This window comes from Syzygium oleosum, unplaced genomic scaffold, assembly GCF_021117445.2.
Source record: "Syzygium oleosum isolate NSW1041296 unplaced genomic scaffold, Sole_v2.1 Sole_v2.20, whole genome shotgun sequence".
NCBI classification, from domain to species: Eukaryota; Viridiplantae; Streptophyta; class Magnoliopsida; order Myrtales; family Myrtaceae; genus Syzygium; species Syzygium oleosum.
The window spans coordinates 2,908,260-2,931,460 of NW_026607504.1; the positions used below are offsets into that span (position 1 = coordinate 2,908,260).

The 23,201-nt window shown below is 40.4% G+C and overlaps 4 protein-coding genes across 7 annotated transcripts; 1 reads left to right on the forward strand and 3 right to left on the reverse strand.

The window, feature by feature from the left end:
* Positions 1-170: 170 nt before the first annotated feature.
* LOC115691042 (eukaryotic initiation factor 4A-14-like) lies at positions 171-3,722 on the reverse strand. The gene is made up of 5 exons (XM_030617599.2): positions 3,540-3,722; positions 2,674-2,743; positions 2,431-2,534; positions 1,728-2,158; positions 171-1,081 (listed from the first exon to the last, which is right to left on the reverse strand). Exons 2-5 carry the CDS (start codon positions 2,739-2,741, stop codon positions 446-448), a joined length of 1,239 nt encoding a protein of 412 aa, XP_030473459.1. The 5' UTR covers positions 2,742-2,743; positions 3,540-3,722; the 3' UTR covers positions 171-445.
* A 1,640-nt stretch (positions 3,723-5,362) lies between these two features.
* LOC115691043 (telomere repeat-binding factor 4-like) lies at positions 5,363-8,893 on the reverse strand. Its single transcript, XM_030617601.2, has 6 exons — positions 8,698-8,893; positions 7,444-7,640; positions 6,776-6,860; positions 6,167-6,250; positions 5,648-5,924; positions 5,363-5,566 (listed from the first exon to the last, which is right to left on the reverse strand). Exons 1-6 carry the CDS (start codon positions 8,845-8,847, stop codon positions 5,535-5,537), a joined length of 825 nt encoding a protein of 274 aa, XP_030473461.1. The 5' UTR covers positions 8,848-8,893; the 3' UTR covers positions 5,363-5,534.
* Positions 8,894-10,771: 1,878 nt separating this feature from the next.
* LOC115691046 (60S ribosomal protein L18a-like protein) lies at positions 10,772-13,660 on the forward strand. Of its 4 annotated transcripts, none has more exons than XM_030617607.2 (5): positions 10,772-10,995; positions 11,845-11,926; positions 12,477-12,603; positions 12,683-12,800; positions 13,180-13,660. In XM_030617607.2, exons 2-5 carry the CDS (start codon positions 11,917-11,919, stop codon positions 13,231-13,233), a joined length of 309 nt encoding a protein of 102 aa, XP_030473467.1. In that variant the 5' UTR covers positions 10,772-10,995; positions 11,845-11,916; the 3' UTR covers positions 13,234-13,660. The 4 variants fall into 4 exon arrangements, with proteins under 4 accessions (XP_030473467.1, XP_030473464.1, XP_056176401.1 ...); XM_030617604.2 differs by having other exon boundaries at positions 10,772-10,991; XM_056320426.1 differs by lacking the exon at positions 10,772-10,995 and adding an exon at positions 11,027-11,156.
* A 420-nt stretch (positions 13,661-14,080) lies between these two features.
* Positions 14,081-21,395, reverse strand: LOC115691040 (aminopeptidase M1-like). The gene is made up of 19 exons (XM_030617596.2): positions 21,083-21,395; positions 20,837-20,985; positions 20,509-20,611; positions 19,986-20,172; positions 19,802-19,895; positions 19,250-19,403; positions 18,963-19,067; positions 18,756-18,872; positions 18,565-18,678; positions 17,798-17,980; positions 17,351-17,672; positions 16,768-16,889; positions 16,587-16,684; positions 16,093-16,270; positions 15,759-15,873; positions 15,576-15,643; positions 15,390-15,467; positions 14,941-15,018; positions 14,081-14,594 (listed from the first exon to the last, which is right to left on the reverse strand). The coding sequence occupies exons 1-19, from the start codon at positions 21,320-21,322 to the stop codon at positions 14,412-14,414; spliced, it is 2,688 nt and encodes an 895-aa protein (XP_030473456.1). The 5' UTR covers positions 21,323-21,395; the 3' UTR covers positions 14,081-14,411.
* Between the last annotated feature and the right edge of the window lie 1,806 nt (positions 21,396-23,201).

The following is a 23,201-nucleotide window of genomic DNA, read 5'->3' on the forward strand; positions in this document are numbered from 1 at the left end:
CAAAGATTAGAAAGAAACTATCCAAGTTTATTTGCTCCTCCAATAGCGTGACCATTCAAGCTAAGTTTCAGTTGTCGACTCTAACAAAGAACGGTCCAACTCTAGCAAGAAAAGCAAAATCATGGCCAGAACACCAAAGAAAGAGCTGGAACGAAACAAAGAGACAAAGGTGGCAAGCAATTTGAAATATATAGAAAGGGGCAGGTCAAAACGGAAGCAATTGGTCCAACCTACTACATAACTTTCGACAACAGTACGAAAAAGACCGCACAAAATCAAACCCTTCCTGCAACACGAGCCACAGGGATATCGCAATTGAGCCTCCCGTACAATTAAATGGTCATATTGACTTAGCAAAGTACCTTAACTTACTGGAACAAGAGAGCAACAAAAACTGCTTAAGAGATGGAAAAATTTTCCTCGCCACAGAGACCAAAAAACCTCCTCAAAGGAGATCAGCCACATTCGATGGCAGCTCTTCGACGACCACATTGTAGAACTTTTGTATATCAAACAGCATCCTCTCATCATCCTTTGTCACAAAGTTTATGGCAACACCTTTTCTTCCAAAACGTCCACCACGTCCTATACGATGTAGGTAATTCTCAGGTTGGGTCGGCAGATCATAATTTATGACAAGTGAGACTTGCTGCACATCAATTCCACGAGCCAAGAGATCGGTGGTGATGAGAACCCGAGAAGACCCGGACCTGAACTCCCGCATGATTATATCACGAGTATTCTGGTCCATGTCACCATGAGTAGCAGAGACAGTGTGGTCTCGGCTTCGCATTTTGTCAGTCAGCCAGTCCACTTTGCGCCTAGTATTGACAAAAATGACACTCTGGGTGATGGCCAGGGTTTCATAGAGATCGCACAGCGTTTCCAGCTTCCATTCTTCCTTCTCGACGTTGACATGGAACTGCTTAATACCCTCAAGGGTGAGCTCTTCACGCTTCACCAAAATTCTAACAGGCTTGTTCATGAATTTCCTAGTGATCTCAAGGGCCTCTGGTGGCATTGTAGCCGAAAATACACCAACCTGAATCTTTGATGGCAACAGCTGGAAAATGTCGTAGATCTGAATAAAGAGAACATCAGTATTGCATCACAGGTAAAATCACACTGATGATGTAAAGCATGGTGCACTGCAAGAAATTGATGAGCCTAACCACACAAAAGTTCCAAGAAAAGGTAATCCCTTGATGACCTAAATTGTGCAGGCAGGTCAAAACAGAATTGTAAAACTGAGAAGAAATACACGCATGCGTGTACATATGTTACATGTAAACTATGGTGGCACAGGTCCTTTTTTCGTAACTTCACGACCAGTCATTCAGTACATATTTCGACGGTGAATGCAAAAGGGGCCAGGACTTGTAAAACAACTCCATCATTAATAGCAATTCGTTCAGCCCATTATATCATCATATATACAACAACATTCGCTGATCTACTAGTTGAGGAGATTTTCCAAATGGAATTACTGTAACAGCCAATACTCTACATCCACAGTGACTGCTTTTGCCTTCCATTTTGCTTGGCAGGGTTTATTGGTTAATGCTCACAATTTCCCTTTTACAAATGTTAATACGCTATATTCATGTTACCACAAATGATAGGATATTAACAAATGTATTAAAACAAGTCACTTATCCAGATCAAGCTTCTGATTAGTTCTAAACAAGAAAACTAGAAAAGAACAAAGATCTTAGACCACTGCAAACCTGATCTTTGAATCCTCGTGAAAGCATTTCATCAGCTTCATCTAACACAAACATTTTGATATAATCAGGCCGAAGTGACTGTCTTCGCAGCATGTCAAAAACACGGCCAGGGGTGCCCACAACAACATGAACACCACTTTGAAGGATACGCTGATCCTCCCGAACACTTGTTCCACCCACGCAAGCATGAACCTTCACACCCAAATAGTCACCCAATGCTCTCATGACCTTCTCAATTTGTTGAGCCAATTCCCTAGTTGGGGCCAAAACTAGAGCCTGGCATTGAACAACATCATAGTCAAGTTGTTGCAAGATTCCAGAACAGAAAGTTGCGGTTTTTCCAGTTCCAGATTGAGCCTGTTGAATCACATCAAGACCCTTACAAAATGGCACAATTCCCCTTTGTTGAATGGCAGAAGGCTTCTCAAAACCTTGATAAGAAGATAGCAGGATGAATAATCAATGCGTGATCAACTTCAAATATAACAACCACAGAAACATATGAATTCTTGTCAAGTAGCAGATCGGGATTCGATAACTACATTTTCAGAACGTTACATCTCAGAAAGTCAAAATTTAGCAGAAGGTTCTCAATGATCACACCATCGAGTAATATAGGTACTTGTTTCACAAAATTAAGCAAGGTAATGGAAAATTTGAGAGTAGCAATTAAATCTGTAAGTGGGATCCTCTCTAGACATACCATAAGCATAGATGCCTCTGAGAAGGTTTTCCTGCAAACCCATCGAATCAAAACTATCGTAAACCTCATCATAAGAAGTAAAAAAGTCTTGCCCTTCAGTTGTCCTGCAAACAATTTACGCACCATGGCAAATGATCAATTCGAGCATGAACCGAATTCTACTCTACTCAGAATCATTCGACAAAAGTAGTGTCCATTGCAAGGTCCTTCAAGAGCATCACACGGAACAGAAGGAAAACTTACAGCTCATTAATCTTAGTATCATACTGACGGGGATCAAACTGAGATCCTTCTGGTGTCAAGCCTGCCATGACTGCAGAAAAAAAATGAAAAAAAAAAAAAAACCATTAAAGGGCAAGAAATTCAAGAAACACTTCCACCTTGTAGAGGCCTCAGTTTAATAAGAAAAATAGAACATGGAAAGAACAATTGAATTTGTCTTAGACATCTATACCTACTAAATAACACAGCAACAAGAAGTTGAGTTTTCCTAGCCCTAATTCACCAGGTAAAACAAAAGACCCAATCCAAGACTCGCCGCATCAAGGCACCCCAGTCTTCAACCACCCAAAAAAAAACCCCTACCAGCTTCCAGAACTCCCCGAATCCCCATATCTAGTAATTGAAAAACTGGCTGGGAAACTCGTCTCTGAAGGATTGCCGAACGCCAACACCAAGACACGGTTAAATTCTCCAACTTTGCTCCCCAAAATAAAAAAAGGCGGCATCCCCACGGGCACTAAATCACCCATCCACACAAGCGCGAAACACAGGTAAGCCGGAACGCCTCCGCCCCCCCCTCCCGAAAAATAAGAGAACAAACAAACCAGATTAACCCTTGATCTCAGAACACTGAGATAGCCTCAGGATCCAAATCACCGAAAACCAATCCCCGACAACCATGCCCCTCTCTCCACAAAAGCAGGCCATGGCGAATCAACAGACACCCACTAAACCAAAACCCAACAACAATCGCGCCGCCGCCGCCGCCGCCGCCGCCGGCAGACAAGAGCAACCCCACAGAATCTCGCAATCACCAACCAAGACAGAACAAACGCGCGCGCGCGCGCAAGCTTCAACAGCTAAGCGAGAGAGAGAGAGACCCGAACCTGAGTGATGACGCTGGAGATGACGAGCGAGAGAGAGAGAGAGGAAGGGAGAGGAGATTTCAGCAAACTCCTCGGATCTGAACCGGGGAGTTTGATGAGGAGGAGGAAAGGGGTGGGGGAAAGTCGCTGCTGCTTGTTTTGTTTTATGCTTTGGCAGCGACGAGAACCAACGAAAAGTGCGTGCGACGAACGAGGGTGCGTCGCTAGGTTATTTTTGTAGATTGCGTTGGCGATTCGGCTTTGCTCCTTCGCTTCTTCTTCCCCATTTTACCCCTGTCCTTCTCCCATTATTACCGTTCCTTCCTTCCTTCCTTTTTTTTTTTTTTCCCCTTTGTTTAAGGAGGTATGACATGAATGATCCATGAGTTTTAACCCAACGTATTATATAATCACTAAACTTTTAATTCGTTCGTTCAATGTGATTGCAAATTAATCTCCGGACTATATGATAATATTTAATATTATTCTGTATGACATTAAATAAATTAAAAGTCTATAGATCACATTGCACACTGAACTAAAATTCACGATCAAATTAAAAAAAATTAAATAATCACATTGCATATATAGACCAAAATTTAATGACCATTTGTGTCATTATTCCTTTTTTTTCCAATTATTTTCGCTTTTCCACTTAATTTTGCTCATTTGAGCGAGAGAGTTGTGATAACAAAAGAAAATCAGAAAATATTGTCCTTTTGCTCAATTGATGATCCGGAGAAAAAAATTCTCAATCAAGACCGATTTTATTAAGTAATAAGACACACACCCACGTCTTTTTTTTTTTGGTTAATTTACCCATTTATTTTTGAATACTGAAGAATAGCCCCAGGAAACGAAACATGATCCTATTTTTTTCAACATAGCCCCTAGATGATTCGGCAAGCGTGCAAAAAGCAAAGATAGGCTTAAAGACTTTTGGTAGGTCAAGTGAAGGGGGGACTAGCAGGAAGAAAACAGAGGACTATGACAAGGCCACCTCTTTTCTCAAACCGAGCAAAAGCATAACTTAAGAATTAAGCAATTGGTAAAGGAAGCAGATAACTACAATACAAAATCCTAGAGAAACTAGCATGACCCATCCATTCATTACATAGTATAATCTCACTGGCATCTGCACAGAAGCCACTAACCTTTTAGCTCCTGGAATATACATTGGAGCTATACATCATCTCAAGAAAGGGTGACAGACAAAGATCTATAGATTGCAGAAAGTGACATCCAATCTTAACTGAGATGGAGATGGAGATGATTGACTAGTTCCATTTTTGCAGTATAACAAAAGCAGGGTTTAAATTGGTCGTCCATGATCGAATTTCTGTGCATGCGTATCTGGTTAGGAGGAGTCGTTTCGGTAGATCGAATTCTTTTCGACACAATCAAAATCCGATCCTTATCGTTTCAAAGAGAGTGATTACCCACAATCGTAGGTCCTGATTTCTGCATCATAAAAACTTGACTAGCAAAAGCACGTCAAATTTGTCATCCGATAGTTTTTTCCTACCCTGAATCCATCAAGATGTAAAGGTTTAAAAAAGATCAAACTCAACTAAAAAGACTAACAAGAAATGAAGCTCAACAAATTCCTGATAGCATATTAAAGGGATCTTGATGGAGTTGTTATCCAGCCAAGTGGATTGCAATTGCAGTTTGCAAACCGAGGAGCCAATTATCATTCTATTAAATTCTCTCTTTAGCCCCAGGTGGAAAGAAAAGCTCGCTTAGGATTGTTCTCAATAATTGACGAATAGCTGTAGTTAGCACCAACCTTGAAGGTCAAAGGAAAAACTCGAGAAAAGACTAATCTTCTGAAGCAGAACAAATAAAGAATTATTTACTCTTAAACAGCAACATATATGATTTAACAGATATTCAACCAAATAAGAGCGCTTAAGGCGAGAAAATCCTAAGTATTTTCCATGGAAAAAATTTACAGGCAAGGCAAGTCAGATAATTACAGCGAGTATATAATCCTTTGGAGTTACACTGAATGAGTCACGCCCTGAGAACAATTTCACTTTGCAAACCTGCAAAGCAAAAGCCCACAAGAAATTTTTTCAGAACTCAGAACTGCAAGGGCAATTATAGAGTAAGAGGTTTGAATTTACATTGTTCGTAGATTTCTTGTACTAGCTGTAGCGTCATAACTGCGTCATCTGCCATTTTTGAGACTCGTTCAGCCTCCTTAACAGCCTCGGCAGCCAAAAACGATTTGTTCTCTGCTTCAACAATGTTGTAGGCAGCAGCCATTGCCACCTCTTTCAGTGTCTCATGACTTGACAATGCCAACTGCTGTGACGGCAGGAACCGAACATCCTTCTGCTCAGGGACATTTGTTTTTGTTCCTAGAGGAGCTTGTAGACTGATCTTATAATAATTCTGCACCTGCAGCAACAGTAAGGGAAATCGGATGATGTTACATTTCTGTAAAAGCATACAAAAAATTTGGTAATATCAGCCGAGGGAGGGAGGGAGGGAGGGAGAGAGAGAGAGAGAGAGAGAGAGAGAGACCCACCATCCGTACTAAAGACAAACCTTGCAGCAAATCCAAGCCTCATCAAGGTCAACAATACATATCTACATGCAATTCAATAAAACTCAGATTAATGTGAAAGAAGAAAATTCACCTTTTCGAGTTTGCCTTGAGAAACAAGCCTTCTCAATTTTGAACTCAATAATCGTCTAAAATTTGGCGGCACCTCTTGCCTTTGCTGCATTTTGGCAAGTAAACTAATATTACCACCTCATGAAGATAAGAGCTACCATTGAAGCAGACACAAGAGGCGACTAAAAAACTGACATCATCTCTTTCCTCCTGATAAATCAAATTTGAATAATAATCACCTATGAGATACTAGAGCAAATGTCAGCATTACATGTTGCTTTTGAGATTGATTTACTCCCGTTAGGACAACCTAAATACACAAAAGATCCCACCTTCAACTTAAGAAAGCATATCCATGGTGGTGAGGCATTTGCGGCATTATAACTACTTCTCTCGTCATCCAGTTGAAGCTACACACACGCACCCAATGTATATATAGATGGAGTGCATCCTTTAGAGCACACGTAACACACATCGCGCAAGCCACATGTGCCTATTAACAGAACTTCCTTAAGATATTTGTCGCAGCATTCTAAACTGTGCATAAGAAAACCACCAAATCATATTCCAACATTCCCAGTAACAAATTTTCACGAGTACAACAATGCTGTCACAAAAGATCTCAACTTACCTCAATGAAGCTAACAATAGCACCAATATCGGATCCATTGGGACCTTTCGTGGATGAAAGTGATTCAAATATGAGCGTGTTGTACCTATATATCCAAAAAATTTATCGATGAAAACTTGACAAGCCTAGCAAAGTAATTTATTACCTCGAATTGACAAGAAAAAACTCAACTTGAAGCTTGTAAGAACTTAAAGCATTCTAACTAGAAGAATCAAAAACAGCAACCCAGCAACAATACATAGTCGATATCAGAACATACAACACAAAGACTGTCCTTCAACCTTCCACAAAGTGCCCAGAACAGATGTAGACTATGTGTGTGATACTATTGTATTGTTGTATCATGCACTGTGTGGTTGAGGGACATGCAATGGATGGATGGCCAAATGAGTTCCAAGTGATAATTGTCTTACACCATGCAAAGAACAAAAGCCTACATAAAAATCAAGCAGAAGTAAAGTAAATTTCCATCTAGCAAATGCTCAACCAATGATGAATGCCCACTTAAGAGATTCCCGCATATGCTATTTTCTTTTTTTCCCGCAATGGTCCAATGTGCAAGTTTACAAAATCCGGAGCCAATGCTAGAGGGAAGGGAGTATAAACAGAAAGGATGTAGGTGAAAAAGATTATTGTTACTGAAAAACGAAAGGAGCACAGATACCCACAGTGAATAATTTTTGCCATCTTGAAAGCTATTTGACGAATTGACCATGGCAACATCAGTAGATGCAGCATGAGCTTGTGGAGTTAGAGGTGCAGTACTGGACTGTGGAACGGCCATCAGACTTTTAACTTTTGGCAGCCTTTGTTTATCTTTAGAACCTTGTCCAGAATTACCGACGCTCAAGTTACGCCACTTGTCCTGTATATGGAAGATTAAAGGGTGTAACCGTCGTGCTTTTTCACAAAAAAAATAAGGAAAGAAAAGAAGAAAATTGAATTATGGGATGCGATTATCTCTGTACAAAAGAAAATGAAAAACAAGTTTTCACACTTCATTTCAGCTCAGACAGAGCCAATTCGATCCAGCTATGCATAAGTACATAATTACAGTAATATATCAACACATTGCGTTGTCAACAGCAGCTCCAGAGAAGCTGATATGGCAACAGAGATCCCCAACTTATCTAAATGTGGGATGAGTAAAATCAACTTTATATCGATAATACAAAAATGAGTCTACGACATGACTGACGATCAAATATTCACTTACAATGATTATACAGCTTTGTTCAGCAATACTAGGGCATCGAACAAGGCTTAACATAATGATAGATTCTCCAATTAACTAGCGCGACATGAGGCTTGTTTCAGAATTTCGAGAAGCAACGAAAAACGAAAACAATAATGTTTTAACCCAGTTTTTCCATTGACCGAACTGTGTAAAGGTATTTTCAACAAGAGCTAAAATTCCGTTTCATCAACACAGCAGTCGATTCTCTCCTTCAAACTTCGATCCAAAGCTGCCCCAAACTACATTCGACATCGCCCCCTGCATTAGATTTCGACGACACCATCAAAACTTCGACTTCAACGCGAAACCCGTAAAGGAACTTTTCCTGCTCAAATACAAGACGCTCATCCCCTTTCCCCTGGCTCCGCCCGGATCACTTTCGCAAAAAAAAAAAGCCCGAGACGATGCCAAGTACTCTCCACGGAAGCGAAGATCGTCATCATTCAAATTCCAATCTTCAGCGGGACAGGACGCGACGCGCGTTCGCGCTACGACGAGAAACGCGAGTCTCCGTCGACGTTGACGCGCAGAAAGCCGGAAAAAAGCTAACACCTTGCCGAGCACGAGCGCCGGACAGGAGAGCTCCCGGGAAACGCGCGGGCGCGCCGCCCGAGCGCTCGAAGGGTCGCGAAGAGAGGAAGAGGGGATTAAGGAGACGGGGGCGGAGGGGGGGAGGAGAACGGACCTTGAGGTCGATGTTGGAGCGATTGAGGAGGGCGGGAGCGAACTCGGGGTCCTTGAGGATGTTCTTCCACTTCCCGGGGCCGTGCTTGGCGATTCCGGCGAGGAGGGCCTCCTCCTCATCCTTCGTCCACTTCAGCTTCTGGTTCCCCATCCCTCCCCTCCTCCTCCGGCGATTCTCCGGCCGATTCTCCGGCGACTCTCCGGCGGACGCGGAACGTGCAGTGCAGACTCTCTCTCTCTCTCTCTCTCTCTTTCTCTCCCCTTCTCTTTTCACGGCTTTTGGATGTATGAAGAAGGAGACGGGGCTTTTTGTGTTTTCGGAGCTCCCGCTCGCTCGAGGAGTTGCTCTTTTTTATTTTTTATTTTATTTATATTTAATTCTGGCGGTTTTCTTTTTTTTGGGCCAGCATTTCCCTTTCTAAACTCAACTTTCCCATCAAGGTATTGGTTAAGAATTAAAAAATACGTATTTTTGAAATTTTTTATATTGACTTTATATTTTTCTGTAATTAGCTACGAATCTTGGAGATCAGAGGTGCTCGAAACTAATTGAGTTAATACCACGAAAAACCTTAAACTGATACACTTGTGATAAATTTATCCAAAAACTAATTTTTTTACCAATAAAACTCCGAACTGGTATGCTTGGGGTAATTTTTTACCACAAAAAATCGAAACCGGTACACTTGTGACAAATATACCCTCCGTTAAATTGGATTAATACAACGAAAAATCACAAACCGGTAAACCTGTGATGATCAGAGGGGTAAAACCCTAAATAGATACATCTATCAAGTGCCGCATGTCATCTAACTCAGCAATTTGACGGTAAAATTTAACAGAAACTAACATAAGGTAAATTTATCGCAGGTGTATCAGTTTAAGGTTTTTGATTGTCAAAATATTAGTTTGGAATAAATTTATCATAAGTGTATCGGTTTGAAATATTTTGTGGTATTAACCAAAACTAATTTGACTTTAGAAATTCAAACATTCATTTTTCTTATGATAGTTTTCCCTCTTAAATGGATCACAAATGATTTATTGAGTCAGATTGCCCGTCTTAAGTCTAAACGAGCATACTCTAGAGTATATCTTAATTGAAGGTTCGAAATTTGCGATTGTACCGTTTTGGTCACGGACCACGTAACTCGAGATAGATATATCAACTATCACGTCATGGGAAATCTACTTAATATGAAATAACAAACTCTTCTTATTTAGGATTACCTCTGAGATCGACACATAGCGACACGAGGAATACTTCTCTCATGCTCTTCACTCGTTATTCTTGCGATCAGGATCTGTACTTGCCTCATTGAATACTATGTGTTTTGTTCAACAACAAAAAAATGCCTAGGAATGTTTCAATTTAACAAGAATGTCATAACAATTTATGCAACTCTGCCTATTAAGTTATTAGCTACTAATTTAGAAGATTTTTATTATTTTCTTTCATTATTACTATACACATAAAATTTTCTTATCCGATGTGATAATGACCATTAGCAATTTTTAATTGTTACCGAGTTCCTATATTTTAGGTTACTACGTAATACCAACTAAGAATTCAACCTCTATTTTGTCTAAAGGAGGTAAATTCATATGAAATGGGATACGATTTAACAAGTGATTTTTCGGCCGAATAATTACACAAATGGTAATCGGACTTTAGCACAACGTATAATGTAACTTCTAAACTTTAAATTTGTCCAATATGATCCTTGAATTTTCGGTAAATATTTAATCTAGTCCTTAGAATGTCATATACCCGCATTCAATCTAGTCACCGAATTAATCAAACGACTAAATTAAACACACACTAAAAGCTCAGAGATCACACTGAACAAACTAAAAGTTCAGGAAATCACACCACATATCAGGCTAAAAGTTTAGAGACCAACTTAAAAAATTTAAAATTTTAAAGATCAAATTACACATTGATTCGATTTACGGACCATTCGCGTCATTATCCCAATTTCGCCACCACCAGGAAGTTAAAACGACAGGTTCCTCGATTTGGTAGATTATCGGCCATGGATAACTTCCGGAGCTCAACCTTCTCTCTCCTCCGCCGTAACGAAGCATAAACCCCAGCTCGCCTAGAGAGAGAGAGAGGAGAGAGGAAGTTTTCAATTTCAACGCTTTTCCACCAAAATTCCCATGGTTGCTCGTTTGATTGGTGGGGACGACGAGGGGTGGGGCGGCGGCGATCATCACGTACTCGCGAAGGCAAGATAGGAGGCCGAGCTTTCGGTCTTCCTCCGCGGGTCCTTCCTTCGCTTCTGTTGACTGGTAGGTAGGTGCCGTTCGAGCTCCGCTTGATCGCGCGAGATTTGTTGGGCCGTTCGTTGCTCGATGGAGAGCGTTTTTATTTTTGGCTGAAATTGCATATCTTGCGGTTAACTTTTTTGCTGCATATTCATCGGATTGATGTTCGGTTGATGCGAATCGTAACTGGTGCGAGTTTTTCGATGTGTGGGGTTATTCTTGATTCGGTTAGGTTCTTGTTATGCTGAGATTGAAGGCTAAGTTGTGGATTTGGTGTTGTGTAATTTGCGCGGTAGCGTAAATGTTCACGAGAATTCATCGATCCTTCGCGATCGTGTGCTGGCTTCGTCAGGGTTTCTGGGATTGTAGACGGTGAATCTATGGAAATGCACTAATTTCTCTGCTTCTGTACCGCTTTTGGTACTCGGATGTTGCGCGCCTGGCTGAGATCGGTGATAAAGGAACATTGGGCTGCGCGTGATTCTGCTCCAATCTCATCGATACTCAATACATCTATTGCAATTTCTCATATTGCTCTGTCTTTTTAGATGTTTTCTAAAGTATTGAGTTTGCTAGCCACCTAATGTATCGACGACTTAGTTATTCAGGAGAAGATGTCTCGTCTTTGTTGGTGGGATCTGCTTTTTACTCTTCTCTAGCTCTGTGCTTTTAGAGTTCTTTATGGAACCATATTGACTTGCATGAAATTGTCATGTTACTTAGTCTCTCTCTTTTCTTTTTTGGTTGGATGTAGCTTGATGTTTAACTTCGGGAACTTGGAGCTAGTATAGACTTGCCTGGTATTTGTTGTGTGGTGTGATTTTTCTACTTCTGCAGGACGTGGTAACAAGCATAGAGTGTCTCTCCTATGTTGCAGGTGCTCGGAGGTGAAAACGTTGGCCCCTAGGAGGCTTAAAATCAACTTGTTCCTATACAGATCTGTCAAATTATGGACGAAAGTACTCCGTTTATCCTCTTGTACTTTTGTCGGGTTTAACTCATTTGCTTTGTTTCCGCTGTTAGAAATATTTGAGCACAAGGTTGATGTGAGTCGCAAACTGGTCTCATTACAATCACACTTCCAGAGAAAGAAATAGAGAGTAAGAGAAAAGGAAGACAGAGGTGGAAGAGGAGAGGAGAGAGAGAGAGAGGGGGGGGGGGGGGTGATAGTTGCGAAGACTGCTTAAATGTCCATTGTGTTCATACAGATTATTGACTTCTTTGTGGCATTTGTCTACTGTCATTGTCATATCTTAGTGTCCATGGTGAACCTCAGGCATACTGGCTGGAAAATCGCTTTCATCTTAGCAAGTACCAGACATTCTTCTTTTTTTTTTGGTCGAGAAGTACCAGACATTCTTCACTAACATGAAAATATACTGGAATTACTTTCATCTTAGCAAGTACCCTTCGCTAACATGAAAATATACCTAAGATTGTTTTTGTCATGATTTCAACCCGTGGCAAGATGAATTTTGATTAGTTTCTGGAATTCTTCTTTGAGTGTAGAGCTTTTAGCTAACGGAGGAGACAAGCCAAAAGGCCGCTATACCCTTACTAATGACGTGGGAGATCACCAGTTGGGAATGTATGATAAACCTCTTCCCTATTTTGGCTGGGGAATTGGATGGTTTTGGTACGCATTGCCTTTCCCTCCCGTCCTCTCTCTCTCGCTCTCTCTCTCTCTCTCTCTCACATACCTCTCCATTTTGCAGTCTCCTTGTTGGATTTATTTTTCCTGTTATGTGGTACTTTGCAACGATACTTTACTTCTGCAACTACTACCAAAGAGATCCAAGGGAGCGGGCTGGACTCGCTGCTTCGGCAATAGCTGTAAGTAGAGAGATATAATCCTGTGTTCATCAAAGTGTCAATAGAATGTCCTCTGACGCTCCTTTTAAGTTTAGTGGAATGATGGTTTGAGGAAAATTAGAGAGAGATTACCTATCTTCCTGTAAGAGCAGGAGCAGTTTGTGAAAAATTATGGTTTCTTTTCAGTGTGTATATGTTGGGATCAATGCTGCTCAACCTATGCTTTTTCATTCTTTCATAACCGTGCAATCAAGTATATTATGTCTCAATTGTTTTTCCTTGCAACAACCTTTTTGGAAACAAATTCACATAAAGTTGAAGTACTAGCATCCATCCACAAGTCAAAGTTTTTTTTTCCTTTTGCTGCTTTTCCTCTCCTTATCTTAGTTATTTTTTGCAGGCACTGATATGTACAGTTGCTGTGACGATTGCTCTTGCTGTAATATTGTTGTAGCCCAAGAGTTCAAAACTTTACATCACCTTGTTCTTCTCCAGTTTCTTGCGGATTGCATTGTACATAATGGGCTGCAACTTGGGTTACTGCGGCAGAAGTCGGAGCAACTTAAAGATGGTCACAAGTCCCATCTCTCTGTAGACGTGTGCATAGTAGGAGTTCTGCAATATGTAGCACCATTAAGGACTCCTTTCTTTTGGGGGGAAATCGGGAAGAAGCCGAGGCCATGTATGTTGTAAAGAATGTACTCTATAGGATTGAAAAGTTCTCGCATCTTGAAGCAACTTAAATTTCTCCCTCATGAAAATGGGCTCAAGATCGCTGTTTTTTGTGCTTGTGGTTGAGAGAATGCAAATGCAACCTCACCACTATTAACTCTCAAGTGTGGTATATTCGCAGTCATATATATGCAAGAAAAATTCCTAAAGTTTAGCCACGTGGTTATAAACTCAGGATGAAAGAGTACAGATCGGGGGTTGTGCCATTACTCCTTAGCATTGTGAAATTGTTGCTTTATTGACGAGGGCAGTGCCGTTATCGAAAATTTCAAACATGTGGTTCTATTTTGGCTATCAGAGCTGATGAAGTCATATAGGAGGTACTGCATGAAGTAATGTATGTTAGAAGGAAGAAAGGGAGATGAAAAATATATCTTCCGCGAGTCATTTTCCTGGTCGTCGAGGTCCATATACCGGGAAAATAAGTTGATATGTTCTCCTCGGTTATGGTTAATTTTGCATTTTCTAGAAAGAGACTTTGAGCCTCTGAAAGATGTGGCAGTGACCCGGATTTCGTTCCTAATGTATGATAATCATTAGCGTTCCGATCATGGTGGTGAAAAACGAAATTTGAAATTGGTGTGCGTCAATCTACATTTTCCATCATAACTAATAATGTACAAAGCGCAATGTACATGCATATCTGCACTTTGTAGCTACACACAAATGTTTATGACCCTTTTCGAGCATCGTCAGCGAAGCAGCGCCGGTTGATTAGACCAGCTGGACCCTTTCTCTGACCCTTGTTCCAACAAGAGGGGCCACAGCACAAGAAAGAAAAGCAAGTGCAGGCTGCTGTGGAGTATTATAGGGCAGCAGCTTGACCCTACCGGATTATTCATATGATTCATAGTTTCTCATGAATTCGAACTTTATTGGGGTCCTGTAATCTGTGATGGATCATCCCTTGCTTGCTAGTTGTTTGACGAGCTCCGGAAGCGATTCTTCCTGCTTTATGTTCTGAACCCACCTTGCTTTGATTCGGATTTGTTCGATGCTTTGCTTCAAGTTCATGGCGAATGCGGGAGTTGTTCGATTCGCGAAAAATGCTTCCACTTCGTCGGCCTTCTCGTTGCTTGAAAACTGAAAAATACTCAGGGACAACATAATGTGTAAGAACTCTAAAGTTTGCTTGGATCGACATTATCCAGCAGTGAGCAGCTTCCTAGAGCATGTTATTACTCATTTATCCATTGTAAAATGTGGGCAGGAGGATAACAAGACTATCCACTCAAACTAATAAATGCCAGGAGATTATCCAATTCATACTATTCTTTCTGAAAGGTGGGTCAATTTGGCATGCAGACCAACGGTAGAATATCATGAAGGGATTGCAACCTCATACGCAGTTGCAGAGAGCATTTTCCTGTGAAGTACATCTGAGATTCTGAGATGCAATCTAACAGTCCTATGAGATTCAGTCGCTTACCGGAGCAATGATGTCGGTTATGAAGCGGGTGAACAGCACACCGGTACCATATTTGTTCAAAATGAAGTCCCAATTATCCTGCATTCAGTAGCAAATGCATCAACTGTTCTGATAATGTAGAGAATCAAGATATTAATTGTCTGGTGTTGCTCCGAATTTATCTCAAGATTACGTTCCCTGATCTGGCTGCTGTCATATAGTCGCTCTCAGGGATCAATTACAACTAATGAAATCCTTTCGGGGCAAAGTACATAAATCTTTGTCAAAACCTGGCCCCATTCTTCTCTTCAGAACATATATTTGGCAACAAAATTTAGGACTTGAAATTTGCTTCCTAAATTTCGCTCTAATCCATCATATTCGACAGAATACCAACTGACCATCACATTGAATAGGAAATTTTACAACAGTATGCTCGAAGCAATGGGCTTAGAAGTAGAACTCAGTACCTTCAACCATTTCCATGCTGTTTCACGCCCTTCTAAGCTTATTCCGGAAAATCCATAAATGATGTCTTGATCTCGAACCTAAAAAGATACACAGATAGCCTCAGTTCTTCTCAAGGAAAATCTAGATTGACTTTGATTTAACTTGGACCATTACAATCAGTACCATAGCTGGCAAATATGCAATACCTCATCTGACACTATAAAGTTCAGAATCTCCAATACTATATCTGGGTCCGGAGAAGCTGCCAGATGACCTGCATGAGTTCCACACATAAGCACTTAAAATTACATGTACTCTGTGAACAAAAAAATATAAAAACAAAGAAAGAAATCGGCATCTAAGACAATTCATTAGCCTCGAAAACTTACGCAAAATTCTTTCCTTTTCTTGCACTGTATCTGCTTCTCTGTAAATGCTCAACATGGACTCGAAATAATTCCTGCTCGCCACAGTAGTTTTCCTCATTACGGCAATATAAGCAGCCTGTGGAGAATTTAAAAACTCATCGAGAAGCTGAAGAGGAGTACCTAAGTATTTGTCCTTATCAAATGGTAGACCAATAATTATAGGTTTGGATGGAGAGACAAATTTTCAAAATAAAATTAGAGCACATTCTCTTTTAAAATTGATTAGTACTTAGTATTGAAGAAAAGTGCGAACCCCACGGACAAAGGGGCTGTGTCGGTCTGCCGGTGTTCTTACCCTTTTTGTATCGGCTGAAAGAAGAGGAGTGTTTTTATCCATTAGCAACGACTCAAATCGTTTGATTGCATCATCATGAGTTTTCTCATCACCAAATGAAGCCAAAGCCATAAAGATTTCACCCCTCAAGAGCACATTCAAATGAGGTTCTCCAGACACCGATTCCCAGCCTAATCTTCTGCAAGGAAGAACAGAAAAGTATTAGCAACCCAAGTTTAATTTCGCAAAAAAAGCTAAGCATTATGTCAGTGTTCACATTTTTTGTAACGGAAAAGTAAGAGGTACCAAAACACAAATGTTTCATGTATATGTATTGCATGATCACATTCCAAAAGGGAAAAAAATGAAAAACAAGGAAGCTTGTTTTCACTCTATTTAAACCACATAAGCAAGGAACTACAAGCATTCTCTAAATTGTTGCAAGAGAATTAGTATTCATACAGCTACAAAATCAATTCATCACTGTGAATTAAATAGAAAGCACTTCATCTTACTCAGCAGAGGGCAGGAGGATATTGATAAAATGTTGTCTTAAGTTATCCACTGAATCTGGAAAAGCATCGTAGTATATTTTCACGATATTGTAGCAGACCTGTAGCACAATTTACTGGTGATCAACTTTCTAAGATAGATGGCATATAAGGCAAAGGACTACATAGTTGCAGAACTACTTACATCTATTAAATTTGATACCACAGTATAGTCCGTATCTTTTCTGTATACATCCATCAAGGTGAGCAGAGAAGACAGTGACTGTTTGCCAGCCTGGCAAAGGGCATGACTATCATCCAAGATCCCTAAAAAGGAGTTATTCAATACAGTAATTCGATCTTTGACACTTGCTGACGTTCACAATAAGGAAATAACTGATAGAGAAGCTCATTGGTTATACTGCATTAAAATACCTAAGTGCTAGAGAATGAACTTGCACTTGTTCTATGTAAGACAATTAACAAGAAGCCATATGGCCAGAATAGAATAAAAAGATATACTATGGTCTTGTTAAAAGGAAGATAGTTCTCTATGAACTTTTTTTCCTGGAAAACTATAGAGTCACACAGTTGAATTGACAATTTACACCAAGAGAAAAGTATGTTAATAGTTTCCATGCATTCCATTCGCAAGACCTGGCCAGGGAATTTAATCCTTGCTCTACAACTTCCTGTGCCCTATTGATACTCTCGGTACATAAATAAACAACTATTCAATAAGTTTAAACTAGCATGCAATTGCATCAAACTTGGCAGGATGCACCCACCAAATTTATCTGTTGCAGAGAGGTAATTGCTTTCTATTGCTTTGATAAGCTGAGCTGCAAGCTTGTCCTCGTATTTTACCCTATAAAAACCACTCTGATAAATATTAATCTTGATCCAAAAGTTCTCTTTAAATTTTTCCGGATCCTTCTCCTCCGATAAGCCTAAACTGTTGCTAGAAGAATTGAAAAGGTCAGATATGTCAATTTCTCCGCATTGTGTTTCCAAAAGGAACTTCTTCTGTCTCTCATATGAACCAAGGCACAAGGTTATGGGAACAATCCATAGCCCCTCACCAGCCAATCCAGATAGGATGAACTGTGACTGCAGTGATAAGCAAAATTTCAGTTTTCACTTGACACAAGCACCTAAAATTTAAAAGCATCTACTATGAATGCTAGGCAAAGCATGTCAAACTTGCTTTGAGCTTATAAACATTAAAATAACACCTGTTCAAACTCCAATATATGGCCGTTTAGGTTCACGGAAATGAGTGGGTATCCTTTTTGCTTTGTCCAAGTGTCCATCAGATTAGTTACTTCAACACCAGATTCCTCTGTCAGAACACTCCATAAGTCTTCAGTCTTTGCATTTTTCCATGCATATCTTTTCATGTATGAACTCAATGATTTCTGTTTTCAAGACGCAGAAAGAATTGGTCAATATTGCTGAATATCTCCTTATAGTGTAGCAATCTACTGAAACTTGCACTGAATCGCATAATGAAAAGTATGACTCTTGACTCCAACCATTCATCATCCACGATATGTACTAAATGTTTCAATATTAAAATCCTATTTACAGTAGTGGGATATCATCAGTAGTCTGAGGTTTAAAAAGATTGATTGAATTAGATCTCGGGCACTGAAAATAGCCGGGTTTAGGTTACAGGAAATCAAGTGCTATATCAATATAAAGTATATAAGCTTAATAAAACTCAAAAGAAGTGCAAATAACTCTGTGAAAAAGTTCACTGGCACACAAAGGAAGAACTGTTTTACCTGTAACATATAGACCAAAAAAAAAAAAAAAAGTGGAAGGGAGCAAGAGAAACCACAAAGACATGTCAGGGTACTATACTAAACAGGCCGAGAGTTTTTCTTGATCCTCCGTAGTCTTAACCAACCGCTTTCAGAGAAGCGCTGATGATACATCTGAATTACAATATATTACAGAGAATCAGGTATTATGATTCAGAACCTAGATAGAAACTCACCTGAAATATTGCATCTCCAAGGTAGCTTTGCAACATCTGGATAACAGCTGATCCTTTCTCATAGCTTATAGCATCGAATATCTCAAGAACTGCTCGAGCATGGATTATCTCTACCTAAAAGTTAGCCCGCACGGTATCAACAACGTGAATTAATTGACTAGTACCATGCTTGAAAGTGACTGAACTCATACCTCAATTGGATGTGATTTTTCCAATGAGTCCATATGCAATCCACTAGCAGTGAATTGGAGAAACTGAGTCCATATCTTCCACTCAGGAAACAAATTGTCAGTTGCCATATAGCTCACCTGAAAAAATTTAAAGAGAAATAACAAAAATCAGATTAACTATTTGTTCTCTAGTATTCATCCAGTAGAATAGAATTTAGTGAAGATTACCCATGTAGCAAAACCTTCATTCAACCATAGATGTGTCCACCATTCCATTGTAACCAGATTGCCAAACCACTGATGAGCAACTTCATGCATTGCAACAACTGTGATCTGATCCAATGGTTAATGGATTTATTACGCATCTTTACCCAAATTTTCAGACTAAAAAGAGAGGGTAACATAATTTCAGGTATAGAGAAAGAGGTTGTGCATCACTTCTATATGCTATATCGTTTATGAGTGGGATGCAGAGTAATCCACAGAAATCGGGTCAGGGGGAGAAAATTCCTTACACGTTGCTTCTTAGCAGCTGTGGATTGCAATTCGTCATGGAGCATATCGTTTTCCCGGTATATGATCAAACCATAGTTCTCCATTGCCCCAGCAGAAAATTCTGGGACTGCGACCATATCCAGTTTAGGGAGGGGATAAGGCACTGAGAAGTACCTAAGTAGCACCATATTCACCACGGAAGATGATCTTCTGATTAGCATCACCACCAGAAAAGAGCTACTTGCTTTCTTTATGGAGCGAGCAAGGCATAGACGAAGAGATGAAAGAAACAATCCATTCTTCAATCAATTATATAGCAGATTTAGGACTTATGTCCAGATGGAAACTCATTTACAATTTCTTACCAAATGGCCCCAGGATTTGGGGGGAAATTATCACTGGAGTTTCTTTAAATCGTTCAAAAGGAGGGAAAGGAAAGCCATGTTGTTCGATTTGTTCTTACATGTGCTTTAAATCAGGCAATCCCTATGACTCGGTTCAAGCCTTAAAGAGGAGCGCAGAGGTGTACTATCTATTCTGATGTCAAGAAAAGAGTTCGCCTAGATGCTCACCTAGTATAGAGCTCGAGAGCCTTCACAGCAACGTGCAAGGCAAATTTTCCGTTTTCACTCTTGCCGGGAGGACAATATACACAAACCCTAATCCCTGCATGACAACTTCGAAGTGCCATCAGCAAATGAAAATATTAGTGTCAGCAAATGAGATGCAAGAGGAGCTTTTGGATCTTATGCATACCATCAGCAGTGGTTTCTTCAACAGAATCAAATAAACCAACTACAACAGCCACCAAATAAGTAGACATCATGGGGGATTCTTCGAAATATACAGTCTTAATATCGCCATTAAGCTTTTCCTTGAGAATTGGCATATTGGACAGTGCAGTCAACTTCCGGGGTACATCCAACGTTATTTGGAAGGTAGCCTGTTCAAAATGCATAGATTATGACATCTCTCGCTCTTGAGAAAGTTTATACAAGTTAACCACAGAAAATTATGGTAAGAAAACACAAGCCTTTTAATTTCCATACTGTACAGGGAAAACATGAAGGGACAATCTGCATCAATAAGATACTAGTTCGACGATTCGATGCCACGGGTCACTATCATATGGGAAGTTCCTAAGAGTTCTGCTATAGTTGAATGCTGCCGATCAATTTTATAGTGATTTTCAAATTCATATAGTCCAGGATCGTGCTTTGTGCGAGAAAAGTCAACCATCATATGATACAGGCGCAAGCGCAGTCTGTAACAGACATACTTTAAGAGCAGGTTCATCCCAGCACGGGAAACACCTCCTTGCATCTACAGCTTCAAACTGTGTAGCAGCCATATACTTCTTTTCTCCTCCATCCACATAAGCACTGTAAAACCGGACACGATCGTTGGAAAGTTAATGAAGATCCAAGCTAAGATCAGAAGGGAGTCACATTGAAGGAAAGATTGTATCTTTTTTCAGTCTAAGTATTTCCCAGGACAAATTCAGCTACATCATCATCAAGCATGGTCTATATCTCAGTATGTCCTTGTGTGGAAGCAAAACAAACACTATTAAAGTGAACTATGAGAAACGAGTTGAGGAAGAGAACCATTTATATAAGCCCTTCAACTGAGCATTAAGCATCCCGGAGAACTCAATGGTCAACACTCCTTCGCCGCAGCGCAGCGCTTCATCGAAGGCCAAAACCAGTATCTCGTCCTCATCGTCGAGCACGACGTCGCAGGGACGAATCTCCTTCTGCTCGTAGCAAAAGAAAGACAACAACCAGTATGAATCCCGAAATAGGAAATCCTGAAGAACACGCGATGAAGTGCAAAAATCAACGATCACGCACGTGATCGGCCGAATAGGCGAAGCAGACGTCGCCGATCGCGAGCTCGAGCGCGTTCAGGACGAGGAACTTCGTCCCCTCGGCGGCGGCGGCGGCGGCGACGGCGAGGCCGATGCGGACGACGCCGGAGAAGCTGCACGCGGCGAGGTCGAGCTCCAGATGGAGATCGTAGCGTCTCGGCACGGCGAGCTCCGGCAGCCTGGTGCGGCCCTTGAACCGACCGGCGCTCTGCCTCTTCTCCATGCCGGAGCTCGGAAGAGACGCTGCACGAGAGTTCGCAGTGGAAGATGATGCTTCGTGTGGTGGAGACCGAAAGACTTCGAGCTGAGCAGAGAAGACTTCGAGCTGAGCAGTGGTTGAGCTCGAAGCTCGAGCTGAGTGAGAGTGACGTTGACACGTGACGTCACTTTCTTCTTTTTTTGTTTTGGCGCGGAACGGTTGGACAAAATATCGTTCGGACCGGTTGCGACGATGTGGGATCTTGCCGTAAAGTCCACGTAATTAATGATCGATGATATTGATTCGCGAAAAATGGATGATTGGTAAAATGATTGGTGGTGATATTGAATGACCGAAAAATATTTTTATTGTTCACGAAAATATTTCATACATAAATTATAAATTTATTTGTGACTTATTCATAACTCATTTACTAAATATAACTAACATATATAAATTTTATCCACGTGAGAAAAGTAAACCATCAGCATCATTGAAAGGTGAGACGGTCCCTCTCCTTCCCATTTTCGGAACTTGCCAAACTTGTAGATTAAGAAGTCTTGAAGAGGAGCCGAAAGTTTGAATCTTTGATTGTACAAATTACCAAGTGGCAAGAGACCGACCACCTACATTTCTTGGCTTTTTAGACTAATGTCTCCAATAGAAATGTTAGCAGTTGATGAATATAAAGAGAGAGATCCCCAATTTAGTTCCTTTGCCCTTAAAACAATAGCCAGAATATTTTTCGTTGTGCCCCTCTTTCCTCCTTGTGCTTCTCATCTCATTTCAATTCTTAATCAATAATATCTTTTTATTCCTTTGTTTTTATAAGCAACACAAGCAATTTTTTTTAGGAATATGTTTTTTTCCGAATCATAACAAAAGGAGCTTGAGTATAGGGTGAGGTTGAGCAAAAATGGGTCGAAGGCTACTTGCCAGTATGATCAGTCCTATTAAATCACGTTGAGATGGTGCATTTGTTTCGTGGGAAAACAAATGATTTGAAAAACATATTCTTAATAAAAATAGCTTGTGTCGCTTACCAACACGAATGGGCGGAAAACATTGTCGTTATTCACGAGAATGTCCAAGAATAAATTGTTGCCGATGATGAAAATATTTTTCATAGATTAATCATTTCAGGCAATACGAGTAATAATTTTTAGGAAAATATTTTCCATTTCATTCATTTTCCGCGGAATAATCGGAGTTCAAAAGCTCAATCCTGTTTGTTTAGGATTAGATATTTTCTACGTAAGCAAATGTTTTGATGCAAATTGCTATCGTAAATGAAAAGATCTTGTATTGACGAGAGGTGATTGGTTCTTGATCTGGTCTAGTTCTAAGGTAGAATCGGGAACTAGACTAGGATTCAGACCGGGAGAACCGAACTCGACCATCGGTCCGATCCAATGAAAACGGTCACACAATTTTGGGAACTGGGAACCAGACCAATTGGTCTTAGGACTGGGAACCGAACTCGACCATCGATTCGATCCAATGGAAACGGTCACTTTTTTTTCCCACTACTTGATACCATATGTTTTGAAATTAGAATTACATTCCCCATATCGACTATACATAATCACAAAACACAAGTGTGCAATTCGAGCCAATGCAATTACAAATTGTGTCCTCTATGCCGACTATACATATGTTCTAAAATTGGAATAATATTCCTCATGTTGACTACACATGATCACAAAAAAAAGTATATGTAGTCAGTCCGATCCGGTTCCCCTTGGAACTAGGAACTAGACCGCCTGAATATCGGTCCCACTTTATTGGGAACTGGATTGACACTCGCAAGAACCGAACCAAATTGGTCGGTTCGATCTGGGTAGTTCCTGATTTAAGTGGTTTGTTTTGCACACCCTTAGTATTGACTAATTATTTCAAGATA

What these genes read in the sequence shown, in the direction of transcription:
- LOC115691042 (XM_030617599.2), bottom strand. Translation starts at nt 2,741, where the DNA reads ATGGCAGGCTTGACACCAGAAGGATCTCAGTTTGATCCCCGTCAGTAT. An exon ending in GATACTAAGATTAATGAGCT is followed by an intron (nt 2,535 to 2,673) that starts GTAAGTTTTCCT and finishes AATTGTTTGCAG; the next exon opens with GACAACTGAAGGGCAAGACT. An exon ending in CACGAGGATTCAAAGATCAG is followed by an intron (nt 1,082 to 1,727) that starts GTTTGCAGTGGT and finishes CTCTTTATTCAG; the next exon opens with ATCTACGACATTTTCCAGCT.
- LOC115691043 (XM_030617601.2), bottom strand. Translation starts at nt 8,847, where the DNA reads ATGGGGAACCAGAAGCTGAAGTGGACGAAGGATGAGGAGGAGGCCCTC. An exon ending in CTATTGTTAGCTTCATTGAG is followed by an intron (nt 6,251 to 6,775) that starts GTAAGTTGAGAT and finishes GCCAAAATGCAG; the next exon opens with CAAAGGCAAGAGGTGCCGCC. An exon ending in ACAAGAAATCTACGAACAAT is followed by an intron (nt 5,567 to 5,647) that starts GTAAATTCAAAC and finishes TTTGCTTTGCAG; the next exon opens with GTTTGCAAAGTGAAATTGTT.
- LOC115691046 (XM_030617607.2), top strand. An exon ending in TGGGGAATTGGATGGTTTTG is followed by an intron (nt 12,604 to 12,682) that starts GTACGCATTGCC and finishes TCCATTTTGCAG; the next exon opens with TCTCCTTGTTGGATTTATTT. An exon ending in TCGCTGCTTCGGCAATAGCT is followed by an intron (nt 12,801 to 13,179) that starts GTAAGTAGAGAG and finishes TATTTTTTGCAG; the next exon opens with GCACTGATATGTACAGTTGC.
- LOC115691040 (XM_030617596.2), bottom strand. Translation starts at nt 21,322, where the DNA reads ATGGAGAAGAGGCAGAGCGCCGGTCGGTTCAAGGGCCGCACCAGGCTG. An exon ending in TTGGAGATGCAATATTTCAG is followed by an intron (nt 17,981 to 18,564) that starts GTGAGTTTCTAT and finishes TCTTGAAAACAG; the next exon opens with AAATCATTGAGTTCATACAT. An exon ending in CAGCATGGAAATGGTTGAAG is followed by an intron (nt 15,019 to 15,389) that starts GTACTGAGTTCT and finishes TACTGAATGCAG; the next exon opens with GATAATTGGGACTTCATTTT.